The sequence below is a fragment of the Tetrao urogallus genome (assembly GCF_951394365.1).
Source record: "Tetrao urogallus genome assembly, chromosome: 5".
NCBI classification, from domain to species: domain Eukaryota; kingdom Metazoa; phylum Chordata; class Aves; order Galliformes; family Phasianidae; genus Tetrao; species Tetrao urogallus.
The window spans coordinates 34,161,049-34,186,876 of NC_136818.1; the positions used below are offsets into that span (position 1 = coordinate 34,161,049).

At 38.1% G+C, this 25,828-nt stretch overlaps 1 protein-coding gene across 1 annotated transcript in view; it reads left to right on the forward strand.

The window, feature by feature from the left end:
- NRG3 (neuregulin 3) overlaps positions 1-25,828 on the forward strand; it is a gene marked incomplete at both ends in the record, with an annotated part of 374,647 nt that overhangs the window by 290,735 nt on the left and 58,084 nt on the right. Inside the window, one exon of the mRNA XM_079536012.1 lies at positions 19,021-19,047. Coding sequence (XP_079392138.1) covers positions 19,021-19,047 — 27 coding nt within the window. The remainder of the gene's footprint in view (positions 1-19,020; positions 19,048-25,828) is intronic.

The following is a 25,828-nucleotide window of genomic DNA, read 5'->3' on the forward strand; positions in this document are numbered from 1 at the left end:
ATGCTTTGACCATAGGGTGCCTAAACAACTGTCTGCTTGTCTCTGCTGCATGTGTTGTTCAAAATGCTTTTTCCCAAGAATTGAGAGGCTTTTGATATGGGTTTACAAAGATGAATACAGTCCAGAGTTCTTCTTTAGGCTTATTTTTTACTTCAGTGGTTTTGATTGATAAAGACTGAAAAAGAACAGCATAAAGTTGTCAAGTTCAAATAGGGAATGCTGTGGTTCTTTTTTTTTGGTCTCTTATTCACGAAAAAGGCATACATGGAATTTGTATTGTTGTCATTTGTACAGACTGGTATTTATAACAGAAAAAGATGCAAAAAAAAAAACCCTCATACCCTCATTGTCACAATAAGTGATGTGACTGGGAAAAAAGCAGCCTGTACTCAGAACAACAATTGATGTGCAGATAAGATGCAGTTGTTTTGTGAGCAAAGCGGGATGTGTGCAGAACCTGACGTTGCCACAATATTGTTCCTCTAACACAAAATGATTGATGAGGTTGCTACATTTTTATTGCTAGCAATGCAGTAGGATGACTGTTCCTTTCTGCTTTAACAGATTCATTGGCTTAAAAAATAAATTCAGTAGTATCCTTTGGTCAAAGAGAAAAGTAATACATTATCCATGTCAGTCCAAGGCTATGAAATGGATTAAGTGTTTATTGAAGAAGCAGCCTGACTGGCTGAAGAATTTTATTTTGTTTTACATTTATCTGTATACTTGTATCAGTTGTCCAGCAGTTAGATTGACTGATGCAGATTGTGTTTGGTGTACGTCTAAATGTGCTTGTTTATTATGCGCTCCCATTATTATCCATAAATCTCTCGAGCCTTAGGTGGTAGGAGCTGCACCCTTATCTGAATGTATAAAAAAAGAAAAAAAAAGCCTCTGCTGTGTAAGAATGCAAAATCTCTTACTCAAAAGGCAGCAAATGCATTCAGTGCTATTTAGGATCCCGTATACCTTAAGTGGTTCTTTTGAAATAATACTTAAGCTCTGCGAAAATGAACTCTTTAGTACCTTTGAAACACCTAAGTGGATGGTTGAGTAAAATTCTTACAGTTACCATTAGGGTCTGGGTGTTTTCTTCTTCTGTATTGTAAATTGTATTTGTACTGCATTCTTTGGTTTGGATAATTTGATAACTGGTTAGGGTACTTGAGAACAGATATTTAAGTGCATAATTGATTGTGGACAGGATGGTAACTGATTGGTGACATGGTAACTGTTTGTGTCTGATTCCCTTTGCTGCACTTGGCTGTCACAAGGAAAGGTGCTGTTACTGGGAATCCTTAGATGTCTGTAGGGCTGTGAAGAAACAGCTGCCCTCAGCAGCTATGCAGAATGTATTTAGAATCTGCCCTTAATTTTCATGTGTACCTTGTGACTATTCTTGAGTGCAGCTCTTACAAATGCAATGCAGTGCAGATCTCCACAACCCTTTCTGTGAGGTGTGTGAAAAGGCGAGTAGTGAGAATTTTTATGGGAAGTCACTGTAGAGGCTACATTGATACCCAGATGGTTTGATGTTGGGTGCTGAATTGTAAGATGCTGTACTAAAGTTTAAAAAAAAAAAAAAAAAAAAAAAAAAAGAGAAAAAAAAAAAGAGAGAAAAAAGTTGTGCTGCAACAAGGTTTTATGGAGTTTTAATTTGCTCTTGAGAAATCTTTTTATTTGATATGGGACTGTGTGACTTCACAGTATTATTTCTGCAGCACACTATGTACTATGCTGATCATGTGCTTCAGTGAGAAAATACTCAAGCAGATTCTAAATGAATTAGGTCAGGTTTGGGAAGCAGTTTAGCTGTTGCAGCACAGAGCTTGGTAAAAGCCAATTAATCTGCCTGCTTGCCTAAGTAATGATCTGCCTGCCCCTCTCCCTAAAGAAGAAAAGCAATTTTGTCCATCCTCAACACAGTAACTGTCATGGGCCCTTTCTTCAATACCATTTATGTGTTTCAGTCACAGCCCCAGTTATCTCCCCTCTGTTCTTACTGCATTAATCTTATCTGTTTTGAGTGGGTGACAGATCTAATGCCAAAAGCACAAAGTTCAAGGTCAAGAAGGACCTCTTGGGTCTTCAGACTAGCTTCAAAAGTATATGAAGTGTACCTACATAGAAGCATGATAAAGCTGAAGAGCTTGCATCACCATAATATTGCTTCAGGAAAATAACTGAATTGCTGTCTTTCATAAACTTCTTTGTTAGTGGCTTAAACTTCGCTAATGAGATTTTTTTTTTAATGATTGTCTTGTTACACGTTCATTTTTATTTCCCTTATGTTTGCAATGTTCTTTCTAATCATTTTTCTCATCCTCCTTGTAAGTCTCCTTTTCTGCATCATCTGATAGAGCATATGCTTTATGTACATTATCTGTAGTAATAGCCCTAATTTTGACCAAAGGAGTTATTCAAACTGAAAATCTTGTTAAGTTAGCATTAAGGAAGATGAGCTGGTGATACTCCAGTATATTTGATATAGCTAGGCTTAGAAAATGAGTGATTTCTGAACAGGACATACCAAATAGTAGGAATTTTACTATGTGCACTAAGACCTTTCCAGTCTTTCACAGGGAAATGCCTTTCCAATGGGTTTTTCTTAAGCTCATATTTGCTTTTTTCCCCACCTCTCACAGTCTTTGTTTGATCCTCTTACTACTTCTCTCCATTGCTAAAACTTCAGATTTCACTGAATTTCTTGGAAAAAAAGTTTGTTGCTTTTGGGGCAGGCAAAAGGAAGGCTGAGGAGAACATCCATCCGTTATTGCCACTAAGGACGAGGATGAGGCTGAGGTACTCAGTGCCTTTTTTGCTTATTTATAGTCAGAACAGTTTTCCTCAGGGTACTCAGGTCCTCGAGCCAGAATACAGAGATGGGAAGCAAAATAAACATCACATAATTCAGGAGGAAGGAATGACCTGCTACTCAAGCTGAACTGTCACGAGGAATCTAGCGGATTCCTCAGTATCATCTATCAGTAGTCCTGGTAAATTGGAGAAGCCCCAGGTGACTGGAGGCTTGTCAACACGACTCCCACCTGAAGGGAGAATCCAGGGATCTACAAACTTGTCAGCCTGACCGTAGTACTGGTGAAGGTTATGGGGCGGATCATTTTGAGCGCAGTCACACAGAGTGTGTGGGATGGCCAAGGAATCCGGCTTAGACAACTGTTGTTAGTGGAGGGAAGGTCCTGCTCGACCAACCTGATCGCCTCCTGTGATCAAGTGACCTGTCTGGTGGATGAGCGAAAGGCTCTTGATGCAGTTTACATAGACTTTAGCAATGTCTTAGATTCTATCTTTCACTGAATTCTCCTGGATAAGCAGGCAGTTCACGGCTTAGACAGATGAATTCTTTGCTGGGCAAAATACTTGTTTGGGTAGCTGGGCTCAGAGGGTGAAGGTGAATGGAGTTAAATCCGGCTGGCAACTGGTCAGAGGAGGTCAGTGCTGGGGCCTGTTCTGTTCAGTATCTTTATTGATGATCTGCATGAGGGCGTTAAGTGCCTCCTTGCTAAGTTAGTAAATGATGTCAAGTTGGGAGAAAGTGTCAATCTTCCTGACGGTGGGAAGGCCCTACAGAGAGATCTGGTTAGGCTGGATTGATTGACTGAGTCCAATTCAAGGAGGTTGAAACTGGATGATCTTTGTGGTCCCTTTCATCCCAGGCAATTCTATGATTCAGTTGTCCGAGGTTCAACAAGGCTGAGTGCTGGGTCCTGCACACAGAATTGCAGAATTGTAGGGGTTGGAAGGGACCTCTAGAGATTATCGAGACCAACCCCCCTGCCAAAGCAGGTTCCCTAAACCAGGTTGCACAGGTAGGCGTCCAGGTTCATCACAACAACCCTGTTGTGCAATACTACGGGCTTGGGATAGAGTGGCTGAAAATCTATGTGGCAAAAAATGATTTGGGGATGCTGATTGACAGTCAGCTGAACATAGGCTAGCAGTGGCCAGGAAGGCCAATGACATCCACCGCCTGTATCAGAAATAGTGATCTCAGCAAGAACAGGGAGGTTATCATCCCTCTGTACTCAGCAGTGGTGAGGCTGTGCCTCAAGTACTGTGTTCAGTTTTGGGTGCCTCACTATGAGAAAGACATTGAAGCCTTGAAGCATGTCCAGAGAAGAGCAACAAAGCTGTCAAGGGTCAGGAGCTCAAGTCTTGTGAATAGCAACTAAGGCAATGGCCTGTTGTGCTAGGTGAGCTCCAGACTGAATGTAAGGAAAAAGTTCTTCTTAGAAAAAGTGGTGATGCATTGGGACAGGCTGCTCAGGGGAGAAGTGGAGTCACTGTCCCTGGTATTGTTTAAGAAGCATGCAGATGTGGACTTGAGGTACATGATTTAGTGGGCATGGTGGTGATGGTTGGACTAGATAATCTGAGAGGTCTTTTCCAACCTTAATGATTGTATGATTCATGTGCACAGCGTGCTTTCCTCTGATTTGGGCAGAATCTTTAGTCTTGTCTAATTAATCTTGGATTCCTCTTAGCGAAGAATGCAGTCCTAACCTGTAGGTTTGTCTTTCCTTATGTACCATTAATTCAAGCTATAATACAATACTGTTTAAAATTGATAGATTAAATAAAGTCACTAAGTTTTACGGTTATGCTCAGACGGGCAAAATATTTCCCATTGCTAAATATCTGTGTTGCTGCTGATAGATTTCCTTAATCCACTTTGAACAGCTGTAGAAAATTATTATTTTTTTATAATATGTACTTTATGCTTGCAAATGCTCTTGAAAAATCACCAAGAGCTCTGTGGAAGTTGTGATTGTAATAATTGTAAACAATTGTATAAAATTATGCTGTCATGCTGTCTGTTCCAATTAAACTCATAAGATTTTGTATGCAGCATACAAATCCATGTAGTAAACTGAAGAGAATGGGTCCTTAACAGTTCTATTAAAAGGCAAATTGCATTTCTTCATAGCGTAACTTGAGAAAAAATGTAAGTAGTCAGCCTCTTTTTCTAAGATTAAAATACACTATATACACAATTTAACAGAAAGCTGGAATCCAAAATACCACTAAGATTTTACCTTACTATCGCAAGCAGAAGATAATCTTTTCCAATTATATTAAGCACTAGCTGGCAGTGAATATCTAACATGTACAAAAGGGACTAACCTAATCCACTTGTACTGAAACATTCTTCTGCTGGCTGTGAAGTGCCTTGTGCTTTTATTGACTCTTTGTAATCAGTTATTTAGAATAGCAACAGGACAAAAGCATAGCGTCTGTTTTTGTGGCTTTATGATTGTTCTTTAATTATGCAGAGGAGTGGTTTAATTGAAGAACAGAACATCCTGTTCGTGTTTTGCAACAAATGAACTTTTCCAGACCTTAAAAAATACCACATTTCTCTTGTTAGCAAATGTGAAAATGTGAGGTCCGGTTTCAGTGTATATTTTTTTTTTTATTCTCAAATAAATAGTAGAAGATGAAAAGGAGAGAGCACTGAGGTAGAGCAGAACTGGAACAATCTGTTTCTCACTCCCAAATTTTCAGTATGAATTCATTACAAAGCACTGCATCTAAAATTCAAATGATTTCCAGGTGGAATCATTTTATGAGCTGTCAGCTCATCTAAGCACAGGGAATGCTGACACTTCAGATTTTCATCATTTTGGTTATGCAATCTTTAGGCAGTCATATGAGTAACCTGGACAGACCACATGTACTGCAGGGCACTTAGTGACCCATGAAAAATGTCATCATCATTTCAGGTTAATTAACGATAGCCAGAGGCTCATATCAGGCATATTAGTTGTGTCAGATAAAAGTGCTACAAAGAGAATAAAAATAAATGGATTGGAGTTTCAGCTCTTTAAAATTAGTTTCTCATGCACAAAATGGAAGTTGTGAAGTGGTGGGTCTGCACTGCACGGCCTGGGGCTCACCTCCTGTACACCACAGCTGTTGCTGTTGTAACACCTTCAGCCTGTGTTCAGTTCCTTAATGATGTGACGTTCAATTGTCTTGAAAGCATCAATGTACCCATCAAAACAGCTGAAGCCGTCTGAGTTCATGGTACATGTTGCACCTCAATGTCTCTGTAACATTTAAAGAAATAAAAATCTGACAGTGGTACCGTTGGCTTTACAAAACATAGATATATTTCTAAACTCTGGAAGAGCAAATGCAGATCAACATTTTCCTACCTTCAGATGACAGTGAAGTAGTTGAAAAGGTTTTACATCATTTAGTATCTCTGTGATGCTCTCAAATGCTTAGAAGGTGATCGTGTTGAAAAGGTGCAGGTTGTTCCTTGTAGTTTAGTGCAAATTATTCTTCATCTTAACATGCTTTGCATATAATGGCCATAGGTACAGAAAGCCAAAGTTAGCAAAACCAGAGAAAAACAATGAAGAGATGCATAGTCATAACAGACAGAAAAAAGTTATCACTAACTAGCTGAGTTTACGCTAATTTATGTAATTCAACACAGTAGAGTGTGTTTGTTTTTTTTTTATTACTGTTATTATGGCTGATTCTTCGTTGTTATGGTGGAGATGCCACATTGGAGTATCCAATTACGCACAATATTGTTTTTGGTGACTATCTGTGTGCATCACAGATATGGAATACCTCCCCTCTCCCTTTTCCCAGTTTTCCGGTGATCCAAAAGTGAGAACGGGAGGAACAGTCTCTAGTTTAATCAGCAAAGAAACATTTAAAACTGCTATTTCTTAAGAAAATGTTTATGACCAGTATAACTGATTTCTTTTGTTTTGCATGGTTATTTTGCCCCAGAGAGTGTTTAATTTTGTTGAAGTCAGCCTAATGAACTGTCAGAAAATGGAAACATGCAATTGTTAAGCAACTAATGAGCTTCCATCACAGTGACAGTGACTTCAATCCACCCAGGCAGACTAGAGCTGTGTGCATTTTTTAATGGTATTTGTAATGTCTGTCTCCAGACTCTTATATTAATACTTAATGTGCAACTCAACCGTATTGAAAATGCTTTCCAAAACTAAGGTTGATGTTGCAGACATCAACTTGTGCTCATTCTTCAAGTATGTCTTCTTCATGCACTACAGCAAATCATAAGCAAGCATTTAATGCTTCATATTTAATTGTTCTGTGCACATTTAAGCTTAGTTAAATGAGATGCTAAAGTGGAACAGAAGTCAGTGAGATGCCAAAATTAGTATTGCATGTTGTTCAAACATTGTAAACAGCATTAACATCAATAATAAATAAGTGAAATAAACTGTAACTGTATTATGATGGTCTTGTGCAGCAGTATGTGGAACCTACAAAATGTTAGAGGAAAGCATCACATATGACTTCATTTATTATATAGATCACTCGGAAAGTAATACCTCCTATTTATTTCCGTGGAAACTACAGCAGATACAGAGAATAGAATAATGCTAGTTGATAAATTCTCACTACAAAAAATTATTTTTCAACATAGCCATCACCATTAGCTAAGCATTTTTGCCTGCAGTGAAGAAGGGTTTGTGTGCTCTGCTTGTAAAAATTTGCACCTGCAGAGGCGACCTTTTGCCACTGCTGAAATTGCAAATCCTCACACAAATATGATAGGAATGCATTTCCTCTAGTAAAAATGTTATTATTTCCGTTTAGTAATTCTAGATAAAATCCTCCTAGTGGGACAGTAATCTCCTTCCTCGGCAGTTGGGATTTAAGGAAAATCTTCAGACTCATGAGGGGACTTCTCTTAAATCTGGACCAGTTGTGGAGTCGGCAAAATTCCAGCCTGCTCAGTCCTTAACTCGTGTGTTGGGATAAAGTTAGTAATTCTGAGTCAGATCTCCTCTCTCTGGCGGAGTCTGACTCAAAGGCAATGGTCAGAGCTTTTTACCTCTATTATCTTTCTGTGGGGATATGCTTTATTTCTGGAAATTCTAGCAGCACCATTAGGTACACAGCATGTTTTCTGTTCTTTTCACCTGGCTGTGCCTTGTAGGAGTGTGAGGTTTCTGTGTACGAAGTGATGGCAAGAGCAGTGATGGTTCATTTTTTTAAGAAATATTTGAAACACGTTTGAATGAATGTAACACTGATACTGATCATTCATTGATGTTCAAGTATCTGTCTGGAAATTAGGGCTGTTCAGAATGATGGTGTGGGAAATATGTCAGTGAAGTTGTTGGGTCTGTAAACACTTAAGTAGTAAATTAAAAGCAAAAGAACAGTTGAAACTGAAAGACGTATTGACATGAGAATGAATGAGTTTAAACTGGTGCAGAATACATTTAGACTGAAAATAGAAAATTTGTACATGTTAGAAATGTTAGACTCTATGCGTCTTGGAACTTGAGAAACATTGAAGATCTCAGCTGGTCAGCATAATGGTCTTAAGATATATAGTTAAAAAACAAACTGCATCTTGTCATGAGTTAGAGTCGCTGCCTTTTTCCTGCGGATCAGTGTTCAAATATGAGGATCTAGACTGAAGCTTTTCATGTCTTGCTGGGTTTCTTTTTATACAACTAATTGACAAAAGCAGAGGCAGTCATCTCAGCAAAGTGGATGTCTCATAGCAAACCTAAGTGTCTGCAAGCCATCCTGATCCAGCACGTGCAATGATAGAAATGCAACAGCAGAATCAGTTGCAGTACCACAAGATTTTCTTACGCCTTGATATTCATTCTTGCGCTCTAATAACTGCAGTAACTTCGTGCAGGTATTCCTCAAGTTGATTTAATGTGCAAACATAAGGAAATACTTAGAGATATGAATGCTTTGAAGAGTATGTGAACAGCCAACCCACTTAATCCTGCCCAGATATTTATTTACTCTGTGTAATTGTTGGCATAGTAAACTCCCACCTGAATTCTGGTTGCAAGGGGCTGGTGTGTGCAGAGCCATGGTTGTCTTGCTCCCAGCTGCCTGAGCAGCACTGCTAGAGCTGCTGTGTTTTGAAGTATGATAGGGGAGATGAAGAGGAGCTTAGGAAGGATAACATGCCTTTCTCAGTTGATGGATCGTGAAAGTTGAATAGCCCACAGAGAAGTAGAAAGTTTCAATGTGATCTCACAGTTTTACTCTGAGCAAAGTCCTACTGATCTGAACAGTTTGATGTAACGAAACTAAGCAGACAAAAAAATAATTTTAATTTTTAACTTTATTTTGTTTTGATTTTCTGGACTGTCCTACATAACTCATTTACTTATGTTCCCAGTCTGAACTGGAAAAGAATTTGTCAAGGTGATTTATGCCCTAATGAGGCCTAATGGTCTTGCAATGGAAACATTGAATTATTTGGTACTGTTCACATCTAACTGAATGTGCAAGTATTTTAATTCTTTCAGGAAATGGTAATTAAAAAACTTGTGATGAGGGAATGTTCTGTGAGGTGTGCTGGGAGCTGCTAGATTCTTTGAGTCCTCTGAATGTTTGTGTTATGGAAAAGAAACAAGATAAAAAGAAAACTGGTGTGCTTCTGATCATCTGTGATGTTGATGAGGTAACTCGCCAAGGGCAGGGTATAGTGGCTTTTCCAATCTTTCTTGGTGACTTTCTGCTGCCTTTTTATTTCAAGTCTCTTTAAAAATGGGCACCACATTGTTTGCATACCTTTCAAGTCACATACATGAAGGTCACAAAATAAATTCTCTTCCTTCCTCTATCTTTCTGATGCGCTGCTCCACATGGCATGCTGCAGTAAGGACAAGAAAAGACGAGATGGAAGCCACCCACATTAAAACACTGGGGCATTTCTGCCAGCTTCTGCTCGTGTCTAGTCTGTGCATAACCAATTCGTCCCTTTGAATGGCTCTGACAGAGTTATTACATTCCGTTAGTTAAAATATTTTGGTGTGTGGGGCCCTTTGGCACTAATCTCACATAGCATTCTTAACAATTGCAGTGGGTCACTGCTTAGGTGAGAGCAGCTTTAGTTTTTTATCTCTCATTGTAAGTAACTTCAGGTTCTGAGAACATCGCATGGTTTTTTTCCAATGTACTGTTGCCTTTTGTTTTGCTTTATTGCTATTGAGACCATCTAACAACTTTTTTCATTACTTCCCCTGGGCTCCTTCAAATCTCCTGTGTTATTATCCACTCCCAGCATTAACGTTTTTCAGCCAGCTTTGGCTATATGTTTTAAAAAAAAAAAAGTCAAAAAGATGCTGAGTCACTCAGTTTTCAGTATTTTTAAAATATTCAGTTGCTCTGTGAAGTGACAGTGAACAAAAATAGAAAACTCTGAAATACCACTTGAATCAGCCTTTGTACTCCATTTGGTAGACTTAGTAGCATGAAATTTATGTTAGTAAAGAATTTCAAGACCTGTGGTATTTAATCACAGGAGCAATTAAAATGTTTTCCAGATTGCTACCTACATATCAGATGGCATAAATTCGTGTCACATATCCAAAATTAATCTTTCATCTTTTAATTAAACTGAATTTCACAAGATGACTCAGTCTGAGGGAGATCTGGTGGTCATTGTTTGCTATTCATTTTGCTGCTATATGTTTGCTTTCATTATTAATTAATCACATCCAAGCAGAATATGTTTCCATAAAATTTACATAAACAAGGTAGCTTAGGCACAGAAAGAAGCCTTGGTTCTATGTGCATGTAACACTTTGGCCAGCAGGAAAAGTGGATATAATATTGATCGTTATTTTACTATTTGTTATTAAAGATGGGTTCTTAAGCACATGTTATGAGGACGTTGGGAGGGTGCTTGAGCTGACATCCACAAAGTAATGTGGTACAATTAGGACAGATAGAGCTCCAGGTAAAACGTATTTCCTTGGTGTTTTAGTAATATGTCTCAAAACTACTCAAAACTACAAACAACTCATCTCGCTTCAAAACCTGAGATTCAGGAATAGGGCTCTGATTACTGCAGAGCTGTTGTCTAAATTAGTGTGCTCTTCCAGCTGCCTGGCTTAGTATTGATTAGCTCAAACAAATTATTTACAGATGCCAATAAAGGCTTATTGGAACGGGGCATCAACCTCAGAGGATGGGGTGCAGGGAAGGTTCCACTGGGGGGATTTCAGAGAGTGCTTGGAGGATAATGCTGAAGTGTGCCTGTCCTTCAGGGAGCCTTCCCTCCATCTGAAAGCAGCAGGATCATACAATTAACAATAATGACTTGAAGTGTCTGTGTGAGTTCTCACCAGCTTTAAATAAAAGGAAGCTGCAGAAATCTTTTTATATATAAATTTTCAGATAATATGACAAACCCTTACATCTATCTATGAAGCCACTCGGTTTTCTCTGGATTGTTATCCTTCTAATGGTTATTACCAAAAAAGAAGTAAATGTAGTAAAAGCAGCATGCCCACTGGCCGACCACGCAGCAGTTGTGGGTTTGTTTTTTGAGAAGCTATTAGTTGAACTGTAAAACAAATAGAGGGGGAGTTAATACTAGAAAAGGAAAGATGTGCCCAGATTTGGCATCGTTCCCTTGCTGCACATCTTTTGTGCAGGCATGGGAGAGATGTGCAGTAATGGCAGCATTTTTGTCAACTGCCATTTGCTATTTCCTCCATTGAATCACAAGAGATGTTGGACAAATACTGTGTTCTATGGTAAATTTCACTGCAGTAAGGTCTTCAAAGCTTTCAGGTTTACAGTCCTGTAAAATTTGATTAAAAAATGAAGAATGCTTGTTTTTTTCTGTACTAAATAGGGGGGAAGTACAGAGGGGAATACTGAGCAACCCTGTTATGTACATGGATTGTTCCCTTGCAGCTGGATCCATGGTGTGGGGGGATTTCCATTCCTGGTTACTTAGAGGATAGGACTCACAGTGACATTTAGAAGAACATGGGAGTTCTTGGTGTTGATAAGTTTATGTTTCAGAAAGATGACTTGGGAGACTCCTGAGACACAGGAGACCAAAAAAAAAACCCAGTAGGCAGCAAAAGCCAGAAACACTTGTTAAAATTTTGATTAAAACCTCTGTGTTTTTATTATCATCCAAGCATGAAACGAAGAACTGCTGGAAATTAGGCTTAGTAATGCTGCTGTATGAAGAAGCCTCTTCCATAAAGCGCGAGTCTCACACAGCAAGTGCACATAGTAATCAGAGTGAATTTAAATAATTCTTGTGGTCCATTCTGAAGTACTTAAACTAATATGAGTGTCTTTTTTGCAAGTATGGTTACATTGAATGTCTGAAGATATGCATCTTCCCAAATTAGAGTAGATAAAAACCAGCATCTCTCTAAAAGGTCTAAGTATCCCTCGTATTTAATTGAGCCACCTGAATCGTGCTACGCAGAAATGAGAGCAATTGTCTAGGCATATGTAAATAACTGTGGATATAAATAAATATGGAAATTTTACTGTCATCAGAACAGCGATGTATATTTCAGTCATTAAATTCAGTCAATATTTTAAAAGTCTTGATGTGAATAGCTGTATTCTGAAGCTGCTGGTTGTTCGGGTTTGAGGTGTTTGGTGGTTTTTTTTTACTGCAGTAGAACCAAATTACTTGGTGTATTAGGGAATAAGGCTATATTTTCCACAGATTGATGTACGTTCCTTGTCCTGAAGTTGAAGAAAGTAATTAGGTTTTAAGAAATTGACAAAAACTTACAAAATTTTCTGTGCCTTTGGAGAGCAGTAAACACCATTGCGTCTGAACATTTTCTTGTAGTAGTGAAGTGAAGGACAGCTTAATGATCTGTAGAAGGAATAAAGTTACATTTAGCATGAGAAATGTTTATTAAATGTCATATGTTCATAAGATGAGGGAGCTATTAGTAATTCCTCTAATGATTCTGTGAGGCCTATGTTCTGAAATATCCATTTGGAAATAATAGGGGAGAAATCCCGAAATCCCGGTAGTCATTTCTAGGAAACTTGTAGACTTATTCCACCTTAAAAGACATTTTATGTCATTTATTGAACCAGAAGAGGTTTTTTTTTCCCAAAGAGCACTGCAGTCAAATGAAATCTTTTAAGCTTGTGACAAGATAAGTAATCTAGTTCTAACACAGTTCCAAAATGCTTTGTAGACCATATGTGCTGGAAGTACTACTGTTTCTGTTTGTTTTGACAAAAATATGATTCCCGTCTTGTTAGTAGCTTGATGTGGGCTTTTCATGATGTGATTGGGAAGGACCAGCTTCTACAGTGTGGGCACTGTCATTTTGAAAGGAGTGACTATAATGCCAGTGGCTACTGAAATGCAGCAGGAGTGCCTAATTACTTAGAGCATTTTACAAATGCTCAATGGAGATCAATACGATCAAATCCTTTCACCAGCATACCTGAATATGAAGGCAAGCCCACCTGTGGAAGTATTGAGCAGAGGTGTGAGAGGTGGACAAGGACTGCAGGAAGAGCAGATTTTGATTCTGTGGGAACCAATGGGTTAATGAATAGGGAAGGGTAGGAGAGCAAATTGCTCTCCTATCATCATTTTCTTGATGGTTCCTCAGTAACTACCTGTGAGGTGATTGTGACTGCAGGGTGAGTGCTGTTACTATTGGAGAAAGGGAGCAAGATGCTTTAGAAGCCCAAGATAGTATTTCAGAATTGTAGAAGTAGGTCAGATAGCTACTTCAGTGTTTTGTCTTTGTGTAGTTCCATTTTTTTTTTTTTTTTCAGTTCTAGTACTAGTACAGGCTTTTTTCTGATCTACCAAAACTGAAGGATATCAGTGAAATATTGATTTATTTTTTTTCTAGGAGTATTAAGTAGAGTCGTTGGTTATATCGGTTACTCATGGTCAACAAGTCACACTGTGTTGTTCAGTGTTTACTGCATTTGCACTAGATTGGGTGAGAAGACTTGATTACAGGTTTGTCACATTTGTTTACAATTTTCATCTTTAGAGAAAGCTTAAAAAATAACCTTATCAACGTGAGTCGCTATACAGGCAGCTTCATTTCCATTTGATGTAGTTACTAATTTCAACTGAAATAGCATTAGATTTTTTGCAAATGAAATTTGAAAACATCTTTGAGTTGGTGGACTAGAGAAAAAGTCATATGTGGGCGTACTGTCTGAATTGTTTAAGTTCTTATATGTGTTGAGTGTTAAGTAAACCAGTCAATACAGTATGTACAGAGTAGCAGTATTTAACATTTACTCGCTGTCTTTTCATTGGTGAATGTAATGGCTTATTGAGAGGCAAATGAAGGATTGCTGTATTTAACGAATACCTAACACTAAATGTTTTGGCCTGCATGCTTCAGACGTTTTGTAAGTTGATTCGTTTCATAAATATAAGGATGTATTTATTTGGTGCATTTATAGCTATAGTGAAAAGAATTCTAGGATTAAAAGCTGTACTGATGTACAAACCATAGATGTCAGTGCAAGTTGTCTTCAATTCAATGAGACTAAAGTTGTTCCTTAAAGTCCAGTGTTGTGCATTAAAGAGAAGTAACTTTTCCTGTTAGCTGTAGAGACGATAATTTGATGTCTTTAAAATGACAGTGAACTGGCAGTGTAATCCTCTGTGAGCCTGCATGCTGCAGGTGAGGTAAGCAGTTCAAGCTTCTAATTTGTCTTCAACCTGAGAAGGTGGAACCATTGCTGGTATTTTTTTTCAGAAGTCAGAAAAAGCCTTTCAACCTTCATGATGTAAAACAGCCAGGAGCATTTGTCTGTCATTCACAGGGAGAGTAAATCAATAGTTTATTCAATTATTCAGCCCTGTGTATTATTTATATAAGAACAGGTTTTGCTGGATGTTTTTCAAATGCTCCCTAGTTATGGAATTGATAGTGGGTGGGAATTTCTATCTGGAGGCTGCACTAACCTCTGCAGAGTCGTACAGATATTCAAAAGAAATTGATTTTTTTATTCCTTTCTTGCTCTTTTTTCCTTTGGGGAAAAAAAAAAAAAAAAGAAGAGAAGAGAAAGCAATTAACTGTCTTCAGCGTTCAGTTTTGTGGACTGAGGATTTTAATTTGGTTTAAAATACAGTTAACCCTATCTGTACAAATTCAGAATATCAGTATTTTATCCTTGTTCACGCTGAGAATGTACCAGTCTGTGAAGTTTTATATAAATTGTTTACTTTTTTTTAAGGGGTGCGTATTTGTGGAATTTTCACTATTATGTCTTGATGTAGTTGGAACAACTGGCTGATATATTCTGTAAATTTACTATTAAATCAGTGAACATGTAGTGAACTGCCCAGCTATTGCTGGGGAAATTAGCATTTGCTCTTCAGACAATTTGATTGATCTTCAACTCTGTCTTCTTCCCTATAACCAAATAATCTGAATTAAAAATGTGAGCAGTCCAACGTAGTTTGCAGCATATTCTTGTGTTGCATTTTTTGTTCAAAACAATACACTACCAAGGAAAATTGGGCAAACCTTATGAGTTTATTGGAAACAATAAACTTCATTTGCAGGGGAAAGTACTTCACACTGATTCGTATTGAAGTCAGCCTATTTTTAGAGCAGATTTAAATGTCTATAATAGTCTACAGTGAATGTTTTAATATTGAATATTTTTCTCCTACAGATCAGAGACTTTTAGGTTTTGGGCTTATATTTCTTTTCATAATGTAAGTTAGAATGCACATGAAATAGTAAAACTATTCTTGGACCAGGAGAAATAGCTCCACATTAAAATGGCTGAGAAAAAAGCCCTGATTAACCATAATCCAGAGCCAAAGCTGCACATTACATGTGAAGCTTTAATAAATTGATCTGTTAGCAGGTACAAGTTTATCTTCCCCTGTGCTTGTTATCAAGGATTCCCATGTGTAGATGTATTCATAAAGTATAAATTGGAATGGCTTTAGCATTAGCAAGAAATTTACTAAGTACAAGGAACGTAAGGCTCAGTAGTTTTCCCACATCAACAACCAAATTCAGATATATTCATAAGTATAAAAGTATAAAAGGTAATAGTCTTCCTGTCTATTACTTCCTCAGAGCATAACAATACAAGAAAGGAAAGAAATCTAGGACCCATCTAGGGAGCAGAGCCCACATTCCAGTACATTAATACGTTAATATCAGTCATACACATTTTTGTTGTACTGAGGCCTTGAAGAAACTGCATCGCCTGATGGTGAATGGCTTGACACTCTCATTTCTGACTCTAAGGAAATGTTTGGGTGCAGTTAATCACACGTATGTTGTGGCTGGATAGGAGTGCAGCAGTCTTCTACTCCATGGTGCACTGTTGGCGGAGTGGGATTCTGCATTTTGGTGCTCGGCTTTGCCTTAGGTCAGCACTACAGCCTGCTTTCTTCCCCCAGTGCCTGGCTGTGTGGGCCCTGCCCATCTCTTACACCTGTCTACTGAGAGGGTCTTACCCCCGACAGCAGGGGAGAAGTCTGTTTCCAAAAATGGCCCTTGAATTATAGGATAATAACAACAGACTGTTAACAAAAAAAAAGAAAGAGAAAAAGAAAACAACAAACAAGCCAAAACAAAAACTGTGTAAGTATACAGATGCATTTGGGTACTGCTTGTATTGTGTTGAAAATGTGGGGCACTACTGTTACCAGTGGTGCTTGAACACTTGCAGTCAGTGAGACATGCACCAGCCCTGAGTGCACACCATGGGTGACCTTCTCATCATGGATTTGGGTGCAGAGGCACCCTGCGTGTCAAGGCTCTCCCCAAAACTTGCAAGTGACCACGAGCACATAACAGCTCTGAGCACTGATTGTACAGGAATTAGTCATTTGTTTTCTGTTCCCAGGATTCTGCTTACAGGACTTGCAGAGCTGTGCTTATTAAGTGGACAGCTTAGATATTTTGCTGTTAGGACTTATCCCATTAGACATCCTTTCATCATCATCTCTGTATATCAACTTTATCTGCAATATATGTTATGTTGGTTGTTCAAGTTGCTTTCCAGGCAATGAGATAATTAAAATAAATAACCTGACAGATGTCCCCCTCTCTCCCATTGCTTTAAAGAAGCCTATGGATTAGGCTTGTTTCTCCCTACACATAAACCACTCCAAAAGTGAAATCCTTCCTGTAATTTTTGAAAGGTGGGTGTATTTTATATACACTTTTTGAGATTACTTAGCTTCCTGAATACTGGATTATGGTGTTTTGATCTCCTTTATCCTTTTTTAAATGTAAGCAGTTATCTTTCCAAAAGATGCAAGAATGTGAATTCTTATAGGTAGATAATATTTGTGGATTTTATAGGTAGAGGAAATGAGAGGAAGAAAAACAAGGTACAGATCTCTGCAGCTATTAGCACTTTGAGTGCACTTGTCTTATTTCTGATGTTACGTTCTTCAAGAAGTTGCATTTCTGCATCAGTTGTAGTAGGGATATTAGTATGCAATGTTAGTATGTGAATGTAAGAATATGGATGAGAACACTGTAATGTGGAATGTATGTATGGTTTTAACTTCACTTTGTTCACATTGTTACACACAATGCATATATGTATGGCTTTAATTTTATGTTAATATTATTTTTACATAATACCTATTTGCATGTCTTCAATGCCAGTAAAAGATGACTCATTTGGGTGTTGCTAGACTTGGGAAAGGCATCTGTTCTGACTCCAAGCCGGCAAGATGTCGATACCTGATAGCGTTACCTTACATTCTTTTCTTTTGAGATGCATTTTGGGTTTTTTTCCATGTAGGTGCATATATAGCTTAGGAATTGTGTTATAAATGTGTATGTCGAGTGAATCAGTCAAGCTAACGTCCAGTGCCTTTTCCTGGAAGGATTGTGAGGTTACAAAAGGCAAATGACTCCCAGTGCTTTCAGAAGAAACTGCAGTATCTGAGATTCTCATCTTAGGTGCCAAATCTGATAACTCAAATTGTAGTGTTTGGATTTACTGTTGTGTTTATGTTGGAGAATCTTCTTGTGGCTTTACTGTATAGTTCTTAAGTGACTTTTTGAAAGTAACTGTTGGATGGGTTAAAGTGGAAGTGTTTTGTGCAGCTCTTTGCACTTCCTAAGAGATTATAGCCTGGCTCCACCTTGCCTAGGAAAAATAATATATTAACCTTCTCTGTCTTAAGAAAATGTGACTGTAAATTGAAAGGAAGACTAAAAATAATTAATAATTTTGCTTTTAATATATTTTTAATGAAGACATCACATTTCCCTCAGGACAAAGAAAGCCTTATTTGCATTTTATAATCCAAATGATGAGCTCCCCTAGGAAAGTGATATGTTTCAAGTTTAGCACAGAACAGAATTGTGTTCAGCACCCTTTCAGAGTGTCTGGTTTTCTGCAGTACCAGTTTGGACTGGGATCCACTGAAGAGCTGGTTTTAGGTTTTTCCCTGTCCCTGCAAAATGACTTGTGTTATTCTATAACCAAATAGCAATTTAAACACACTGCCTACCACCTTAATAAATTTAAATCTACTTTGCCCTGTAATGTTTTTAGGCAACAGAATCATACTGTAATTAATCACTTGAAAAGAGGTCCTGAGGTGTTTTGAGCTCCATACGGTAAATTCAGTCCATGACCAAAATAAACTGAAGATTTGCTTGTTTTTAGTTTCTTGAAATTATTGCTGAGTACCAAAGTGGCCAAGAGTGGCCAAATAAGTGACATATCCGCTACCTCCTAAAGTCAGATCTCTGTTATGCAACAGGTTGCAGCAGTGCTGTCACACTGGATGAAAGAGTGGCCGCTGTGCTGTAATGAGAGCTGCAAAACTCAGTGAAAGCCTTTCATTTCTTTGTTTAGTTTTTGATCTTCTTAGGAGAAACTGAAAGCAAGAACTTGACGCTACCATCTTTACTCAGATATTAAGAGAGAATTTTCAAGAGCAAGAGAGAATGCATTTCTGTAATTAGCTGATTTGAGGCAGTTCAGTAAGTACAGTGAAAGTGAGAGTGAAAGTTTGCATCCTTCCCCAGACACATTTACCTTACGTAGCAGGTCCACACACTAGAGTTCTGTTTTAGGATTGCTCCTTTTTGACTAATACTCATAGACTGGGTCCCCGAACTGATACTGAGTTCTGCAGTACTGCCAAAAAATATCAAATGGTACAAATGGTGACAGAGAGGGTATTTACTTTTCAGTCTAACATTTCCCTTTCTTCTCTTTTTTATTTTCTTTTACATGCTTTCTTGGGTACAGCAGACCATTTGGGAATTGAATTCATGGGTAAGTTTTGACTTCTCTTTCTTTCACTGTTTAACATTTATCTTGGTTAATCATCATCCCAAAACATATGGAATTTAGTGGAAATCTCCCATGAGCTCCATCAGTGGATCTTGGATTAGGCGTTAATAGCAGGTCCTTTTATATTTACTGATTGCGTTGGAAATTACGTCAAGATTTTATTTTACTCTTACTGCTAGAGGACTGTAAGCTACATGATGATGTTTTTGTGTTTTACTGGTGTTTAATGAAACAGACTGTAAAAATGATATGGCTGTGTCATGACATTTTTCATGAGATTTTGGAAAAAATTCAATGCATGTGTTTGTGTAAAGGAGAGTAAATTTTTAAACAGTGATTTTTTTTTTTTTTTTTTCAGAATACTGTTGACAACAGTGTTCAAGTGTAACTAGGGTTAATGTTAAAAATTCCATTTGAATTTAGCAGAGGAGATGCAGGGATATTTTTAAGAAAGACAGCAAATAATTTAATTTCATTTTACTAGAAAGCTCAAACAGGCTTGATTTTGATTTTGAATAAATGCTTTCTGAAAAGAAAAGGTGATTTTCTACTGTCTCTGCAGTTGCAGTGTAGCACGTTCATAGCCTGAGGGACTGATAGGTTGAATAGGTCAGTGCTTCACCTTTCAATTGGTGATCTTTAGAGAGCATGAGTTATTTCCTCTAGGGAGCTGAGATCTGTCCTTAGCAGGGCTAGTGATCTGGTTTATCAGCTGTGTAAAAAAACAGCTTGCATAAACGGTTGCATATGATTGAAAGCAAATAATAAGCTGGGAATTCATATGAAAGTCAAAAAAAAAAAAACAAACAAACAAAAAAAAAAAACAAAAAAAAAACCAACCTTTGTGTCTTTTGCCTGTTTTGAATATTATTCTGTTTTTATTTAAAAAATAAAAATATTATCACCTAATGATTTTAAGTGATGACACGGGAATTGTTTTGACAAGTGAGGTATCGCTCATCGTTGTACCATTGCTGTGATGAGTATTAATGACATAGCAGGCTGCTTAGCAAGAGGACAGGTAGCAGGTGGAAGGATGTTTTCCTACTGCTTTTGGACTTGTGTGGCATATCTAGAGGCCTGTCTACAAATCTGGGCTCCCTAGGTAAGGAGAGAGGTTTACAATCTGAACTCAGTGCAGTGAAGGCTCACCAAGATTGTCGGGGGCTGGAGTCGGGAGTGCTGAGTGCACTCAGTTTCTCAGAGGAAAGCAAGGGGAGATCTCCCTTCCACTTCAAACTCCATGATGGCTGCTTACAGAGAAAACAGGATTGGACTATGTGGAGGTGCAGAGAGAAAATGTAAGAGACAGTGGACACAAAATTCTCATTACTTATTGTAAGTACTTTTTGAAAACGAGAGTGGTCGTCAGCTATTGGAACAGATTCACTATAGATACTAGGGAGCTTCCATTGCTGGGGATTTTTAATATTTAGCTGAAGGGGACCTTGAGCATCCTGATGACACTGCATAGTGGGCTCTGCTGTGAGCAGCCAGTTGGACAGGGTGACTCCAGTGCTCCCTTTCAGCCTGGGTCATTTTGTGTGTTCTACAAGTTTGGTGTTTCATTTGGGCTTATATGAAACTAAAAGTACTGGTGGAAATTAACGCAAGTGTTTCCATACACTTAGTTGACAAGAAAATGTTTTTCATTAAAGATTCTGCATATATTCCAATTTTGCTGAGTCTGCAAGCAGCAATTGTGAGGAGTATGAATCAAACATACTTATCAAATCGTATGTACATCAAACATACATATCAAATCATATAAGCATATGTATAAAGAGGGTAAGAGACATTTATAGGAGCTTCTTCGTAAGAAGGAAAGTGCTGCGCAGGAGGCAAAGGCAAAGCATTTTATCTTTTTTGAGCTTCTTAGTTTCTTTTTTTTTTTCCTTAAGACATCTTTTTTAAGACTTGAAATAGAGCCAACCCCTGAAGCCTTGGCTCTGAGTTGTCTTCTCATATGAGTAGCTTTTTGATTGTCTTATTTAATATTGGAACAGATCCTAATTGTATAGAAATTAATGAAGTTGTATGTCTCTAGAATGGAAATATTATGACAGAAATCTAAGATGTAACAGAAGTCTAAGGTGTTATTCTGTGGGCTAGGAAAAAGCAAGACCGAGATTCATACATGAAAGTGAAATGCTTGAGCTTCTTAAAGGCTTCAATTATTTTTTTTTTTTTTTAGGAACTACTTAGAAAGTGTAAACAAATATAAAATCATTATTCCACATGTAGAAAATTACATATTTCTGTATATGGAGACATCTGGTGACAATATACTGATCCTATTAGTGTCATTCGTGCTGAGCCTTTCCCATTAGTTTGCTTCTGTACTGTATAAAATAATCTCAGTAACAGGGATAAGTATTTTCCAGTTACGATAAATAAGATATGGGTGATGCAGAGGTTAGCATTGATTGTATGGGATCCCAGAGCATGCTTTCTAGTGTTTTGCTTGCATTTGTGAGTTCAGTTGCTTTAGGATTTGCATTTTCATCATCATCAACTGGAAATTTTGCCTTAGAAGTTGATCTATTCTTGGAGGAAAATAGCATTATTCTTGAGTAGCGTAACATTTTCACTCTTGAAGCAGAGTTTCTGAGTTTTACCTTCTTCTTACAAGTTGGTAATGAAGTAAGGGAAGATACCACTGCACTTTGTTTTGAAATCATCATGTAATTAGGTGAAGTGAAGAGTATATGAAAAGTTAGTTTCAATCCCTGCCCTGGGTTGAGAATTGTTTTAGTTGCTTTTTCATTATCTGTTTTACAAGAGTGAAAGCTACGTAGGCCTGGCTTCCCAGGGAAGGCTGGGCTCCTTCCCCAATCAAGTTAGAAGCTTCTGAAGATATGAACAACCATCTGTGGTGCTGCCCTGTGGTGTACAGATAAATGATCCATCTGGCTTAGCTGGCATTCTCTAAGGAAAGTAGATGAGCAAAGCCATTTTTTATTTGCCATAAACAGAAGAACCCGGAGTTGCTGGAGGATACATACCTGCCCAATCCTTTTATTGTCCTGTTAGGCATCTGCTGACCATGAGCTTGTGTGTCCTTTTGTGCCTGCGGTATGCCTTCTCCCTCAAGCTCTGGTGGCAATCAGTTGCAGAGGTCAGCGTGCACTGTTTTAATATCTCCTGAAACCCACCTCTTGCCAGAGTCTGTGGTCATCCTTACAAGTTCTAACAGGCTGTGTGTGCAGGAGTTATGTGTTCAGTTTATTTGCCACACTGGCTGCTTTGTTATTCTCCATCACCTTCTCACCTTCCCATGACCTCTTTTGGATGTTATCTAGTTTGTGTTCTGTATGCTTCTGTGCATTCCCAGACATGAATGCCTAGTACTTTAGTATCCTTGCTGGTCTTGGTTTGCAGTGTCTGTTTTTTCGTATGGATAGCAGAGATAGATGCAAACGTATTACCGTGGCATGTATGTTTTAAAACGTTGCAGGTATAACAACAAATATACTATTCTTACATATGCATGTGCAACTGCTGTTAAATTAAATGAAAGTTATGTGTTCAAGGGACATTATGTCCTAAAAAATGTACATTTAAGAATTGTCAGGATGGCCAAGCTTTTTTGCAATTTCTAAGAATATGGAAACGATCTATATTGCTTAGTACATCAAATGAGACCAGTCATTTTTGCCAGCATTTCTGCGTTTGCATTGCTCAGCTTTCTGGGGGATCTCTTTTGGTAGCATGCAGCACAGAGACTGTTTTTTCCCTTGGAAAAGGCTACAAAGTTCCCTTCCTCCTGGCCTGTGCTCCTCAGCTGCATGGGTACACATTTCCATAGGGCTCCCAGGGCATCTCACCAGTTGTGACGCAGGCAGTGTCACGTATATTTCCAACATGTGGGTAAGTAAACATTATCATGATATTCTTATAAATGAACTGAAAATCTGTTTGTACTGTTTTGTCAATTGAAAGCAGCCTGGCTGTTGGTAGAGCAGCGAGTTTGCAACAAATGAGAAAGGCTGAAAGAAGAAGCTTTTAATGAATGGTAAAACAGTCTGATTTGTTCTAGATAGTATGAATGACTGCAGATTGGTATCTATTTTCTTGATCTTAAGAGCTGAATGTTAGCATTGTTATTTTGTAGTCATTTTGTGTGATGGAAATATTGATGGTGAAGCCATGTGTCTGTGGGAGCCAATAAAGATGGTAGGGTTCCTTCGCTGTGAGGCTGGCTTGGGGAGACAGACCTTGTATGTGTGTGTTCCAACTGCAGAGTAAAATCACTGCTCTAACTCCCAGGTAAAAGAGATGCAGAAGCCAGAGGGTGACCTTAAGAAATAAATATTGTGGGCTCAATCAGTCAGCACCCAAGATAAGAAGTCATCAGTTCGACTTGTTTCTTACAGCAGGAAAGAGTGTGGAGTAAGGATGTCATGTGCCAAGGGATGAAGTGCAAAAGTGAGTTTTAAAATAACCTGCTGTGACATGAACAAACATGACCACTGTAGCTGAAACAATATCTGTTGTATCTGAAACTACTGCAGCAGTTCATCTTATCTTCCAGAAGCTTTATCTTTTGTTTTGTAACAGTAACGTGCAATAGATACAGATAAAAAAAAAAATAAAATACAAAACAGTCTGAGGCAAGTACAACAGGTAGGCTGCTACAGTATTGATGAAAATACAGTCACGACATTAAATTAAGCAGAGCAATAAAGTAACCCAGGAACTGGAACATCATTAGAATTATTCTTTATACATCTCCTTGCAATGACTACGGTGTGAAAGGTGTTTGGTTTTTTGTGTTCTTAATGTCAGAGAAGAAAGTGCCTGCTTTGTTTCCACTCTGCTGATTCTTACCCTGTCCTCTTTGTGTTAAGATGCTTACATGCCTCAAACTATGGGAACACATGATAAACAGACTCTGGGAGCTTTGGTCATGCGTTTTGGTTTTTGCTAACCACAAAAGATGCTCTGCTGATTGTTGGCAATATGAGCAAGACTGAAAAATAAGAACAAAACTACTTTTTACTGTTCACGAAAAAATAAAAAGGTAAAATTAATTAGTTTATGCACAGCTCACAAAAGTGTAGCGGGTGAGACATCCTCTAAAACATGTCGTCTCGTAGCAGCAAGCACATAGAAAATAAATACCAGTGGATGGCTTTAGCTTTGCTTCTTATTTTGTGAACTCTCATCTGTTATAAAACCTTGTAACACACTGTTCTCACTGGAAAACGAACATTCACTTAAGTGAGCAAAGAATATATGTATTTTAAAGAACGTGGTTAAAAAACAGAATTCAACTTTCCCTGTATTCCTTTTCTATTGTATTTATTTATTTTTTAATATAAAGCAGGTCAATCCTTTTATGGTAATGTGGGGCACTGGCTGTTTTATGCTTCTGGTTACACATATTGTATTATTATATGTTCTGGTTACCATCATCTCCTGGTAATCGTAAAGTGAATTTGTCTGCTGATTATATCATTCTTTAAGCATTTAATATATTTCATCATATCCCTGTACTCATTTAATAAATTCCTGAAGCTCTAAGAGACTGTATCAAGCTAATATTATTTGTTGTCGTAGTCCCATTATTACTAATCCTGCCCAAACTTTTCTTTTCTTTTTTTTTTTTTTTTTACTGAATTTTGCTTCAGCTTTTGGGCCCTTGTATTTCTGTTTAGTTTGTGAAATACTTGTCTCTTCTAAGCACGCTGCAAAATAACAGCAGTATTGTGTGGATCTTCACAGAATTATTTTAGCCAGGAGGAGCAGTCATCAACTGTAGAGAAAAGACCACCAGAAGACTGAATTGAATAGAAGCAACTGATGTGTGTGTGCTATGAGATTAATGGAGAAAGCAGAAGTTCCTCAGGTGGGGGGGAAGCACTGCCACTGGCTGCACCTTCTTAGGAAAGCGTGAATTTGAAATGAAACCTAAATGTATCTGGTGAACATGCTGAAGGGTCTCTTTCAACACTTAGACTCACATCTGCAGATCTGTTTGGTTTTGTGTAAACCAGAGGAAGAGGTTTATCCCTGAGTGATTGTGACCTAGGTACCATCTGCATTTACCACACCAGTAGCTGTACTGCTCTCTTTCTGTGCCATTTTGTCAGTTTACCTACATTTGCTATGTCAGAAATGGATTGGGTTGGATTAATTTGCATTAGAAGGCAAGACTAAGATTTACCAAAGGATTAGTTTACGTTTACTGCATTGACTTACAACACTTTCTGAGCACTTCCCCTATGAAAATACCACATTTTATCAACTATGTGGGTAAAATAATGACGATTTATATTACTTACTCTGACCAACCTCTTTGATTGGAATTTTCTTCTAACTAGCTAACTAACCACTTGTGATGGAACTTATCTCTGTCAGTCAATCCGTCTATGTATTGATAATATAGTAAGCTCACAGTTGTGGAAAGCTGGAATTGGCCATGGTTTCTCTGTTGATCTGGTGCTGGGCTGGGTGGAGGTGGTGGTTGTATTAAGCACAGTATAAGTCTCTGTAAATTGGTTGTATGGCATCAATAATGCGACATATATTTTTTAGCCTGTTACTTCCCATGCAAGTGTGTATGGTCTATAACTAGAGTGTCAAAATGTCATCTGAGGACTAAAAAAGAGAAATAGTGAAACCTTAAGAGATACTTTGTATAAGCTTCCAGGTAAGTGGCTGCATAACTCCTACTCCCAGTTGCAAACCACTTCTACATGAGGCTGTGGTCTATTGTCACTTCAGAAAAAGGGAATCGTGCTGTAAGGCTGGATTTCAA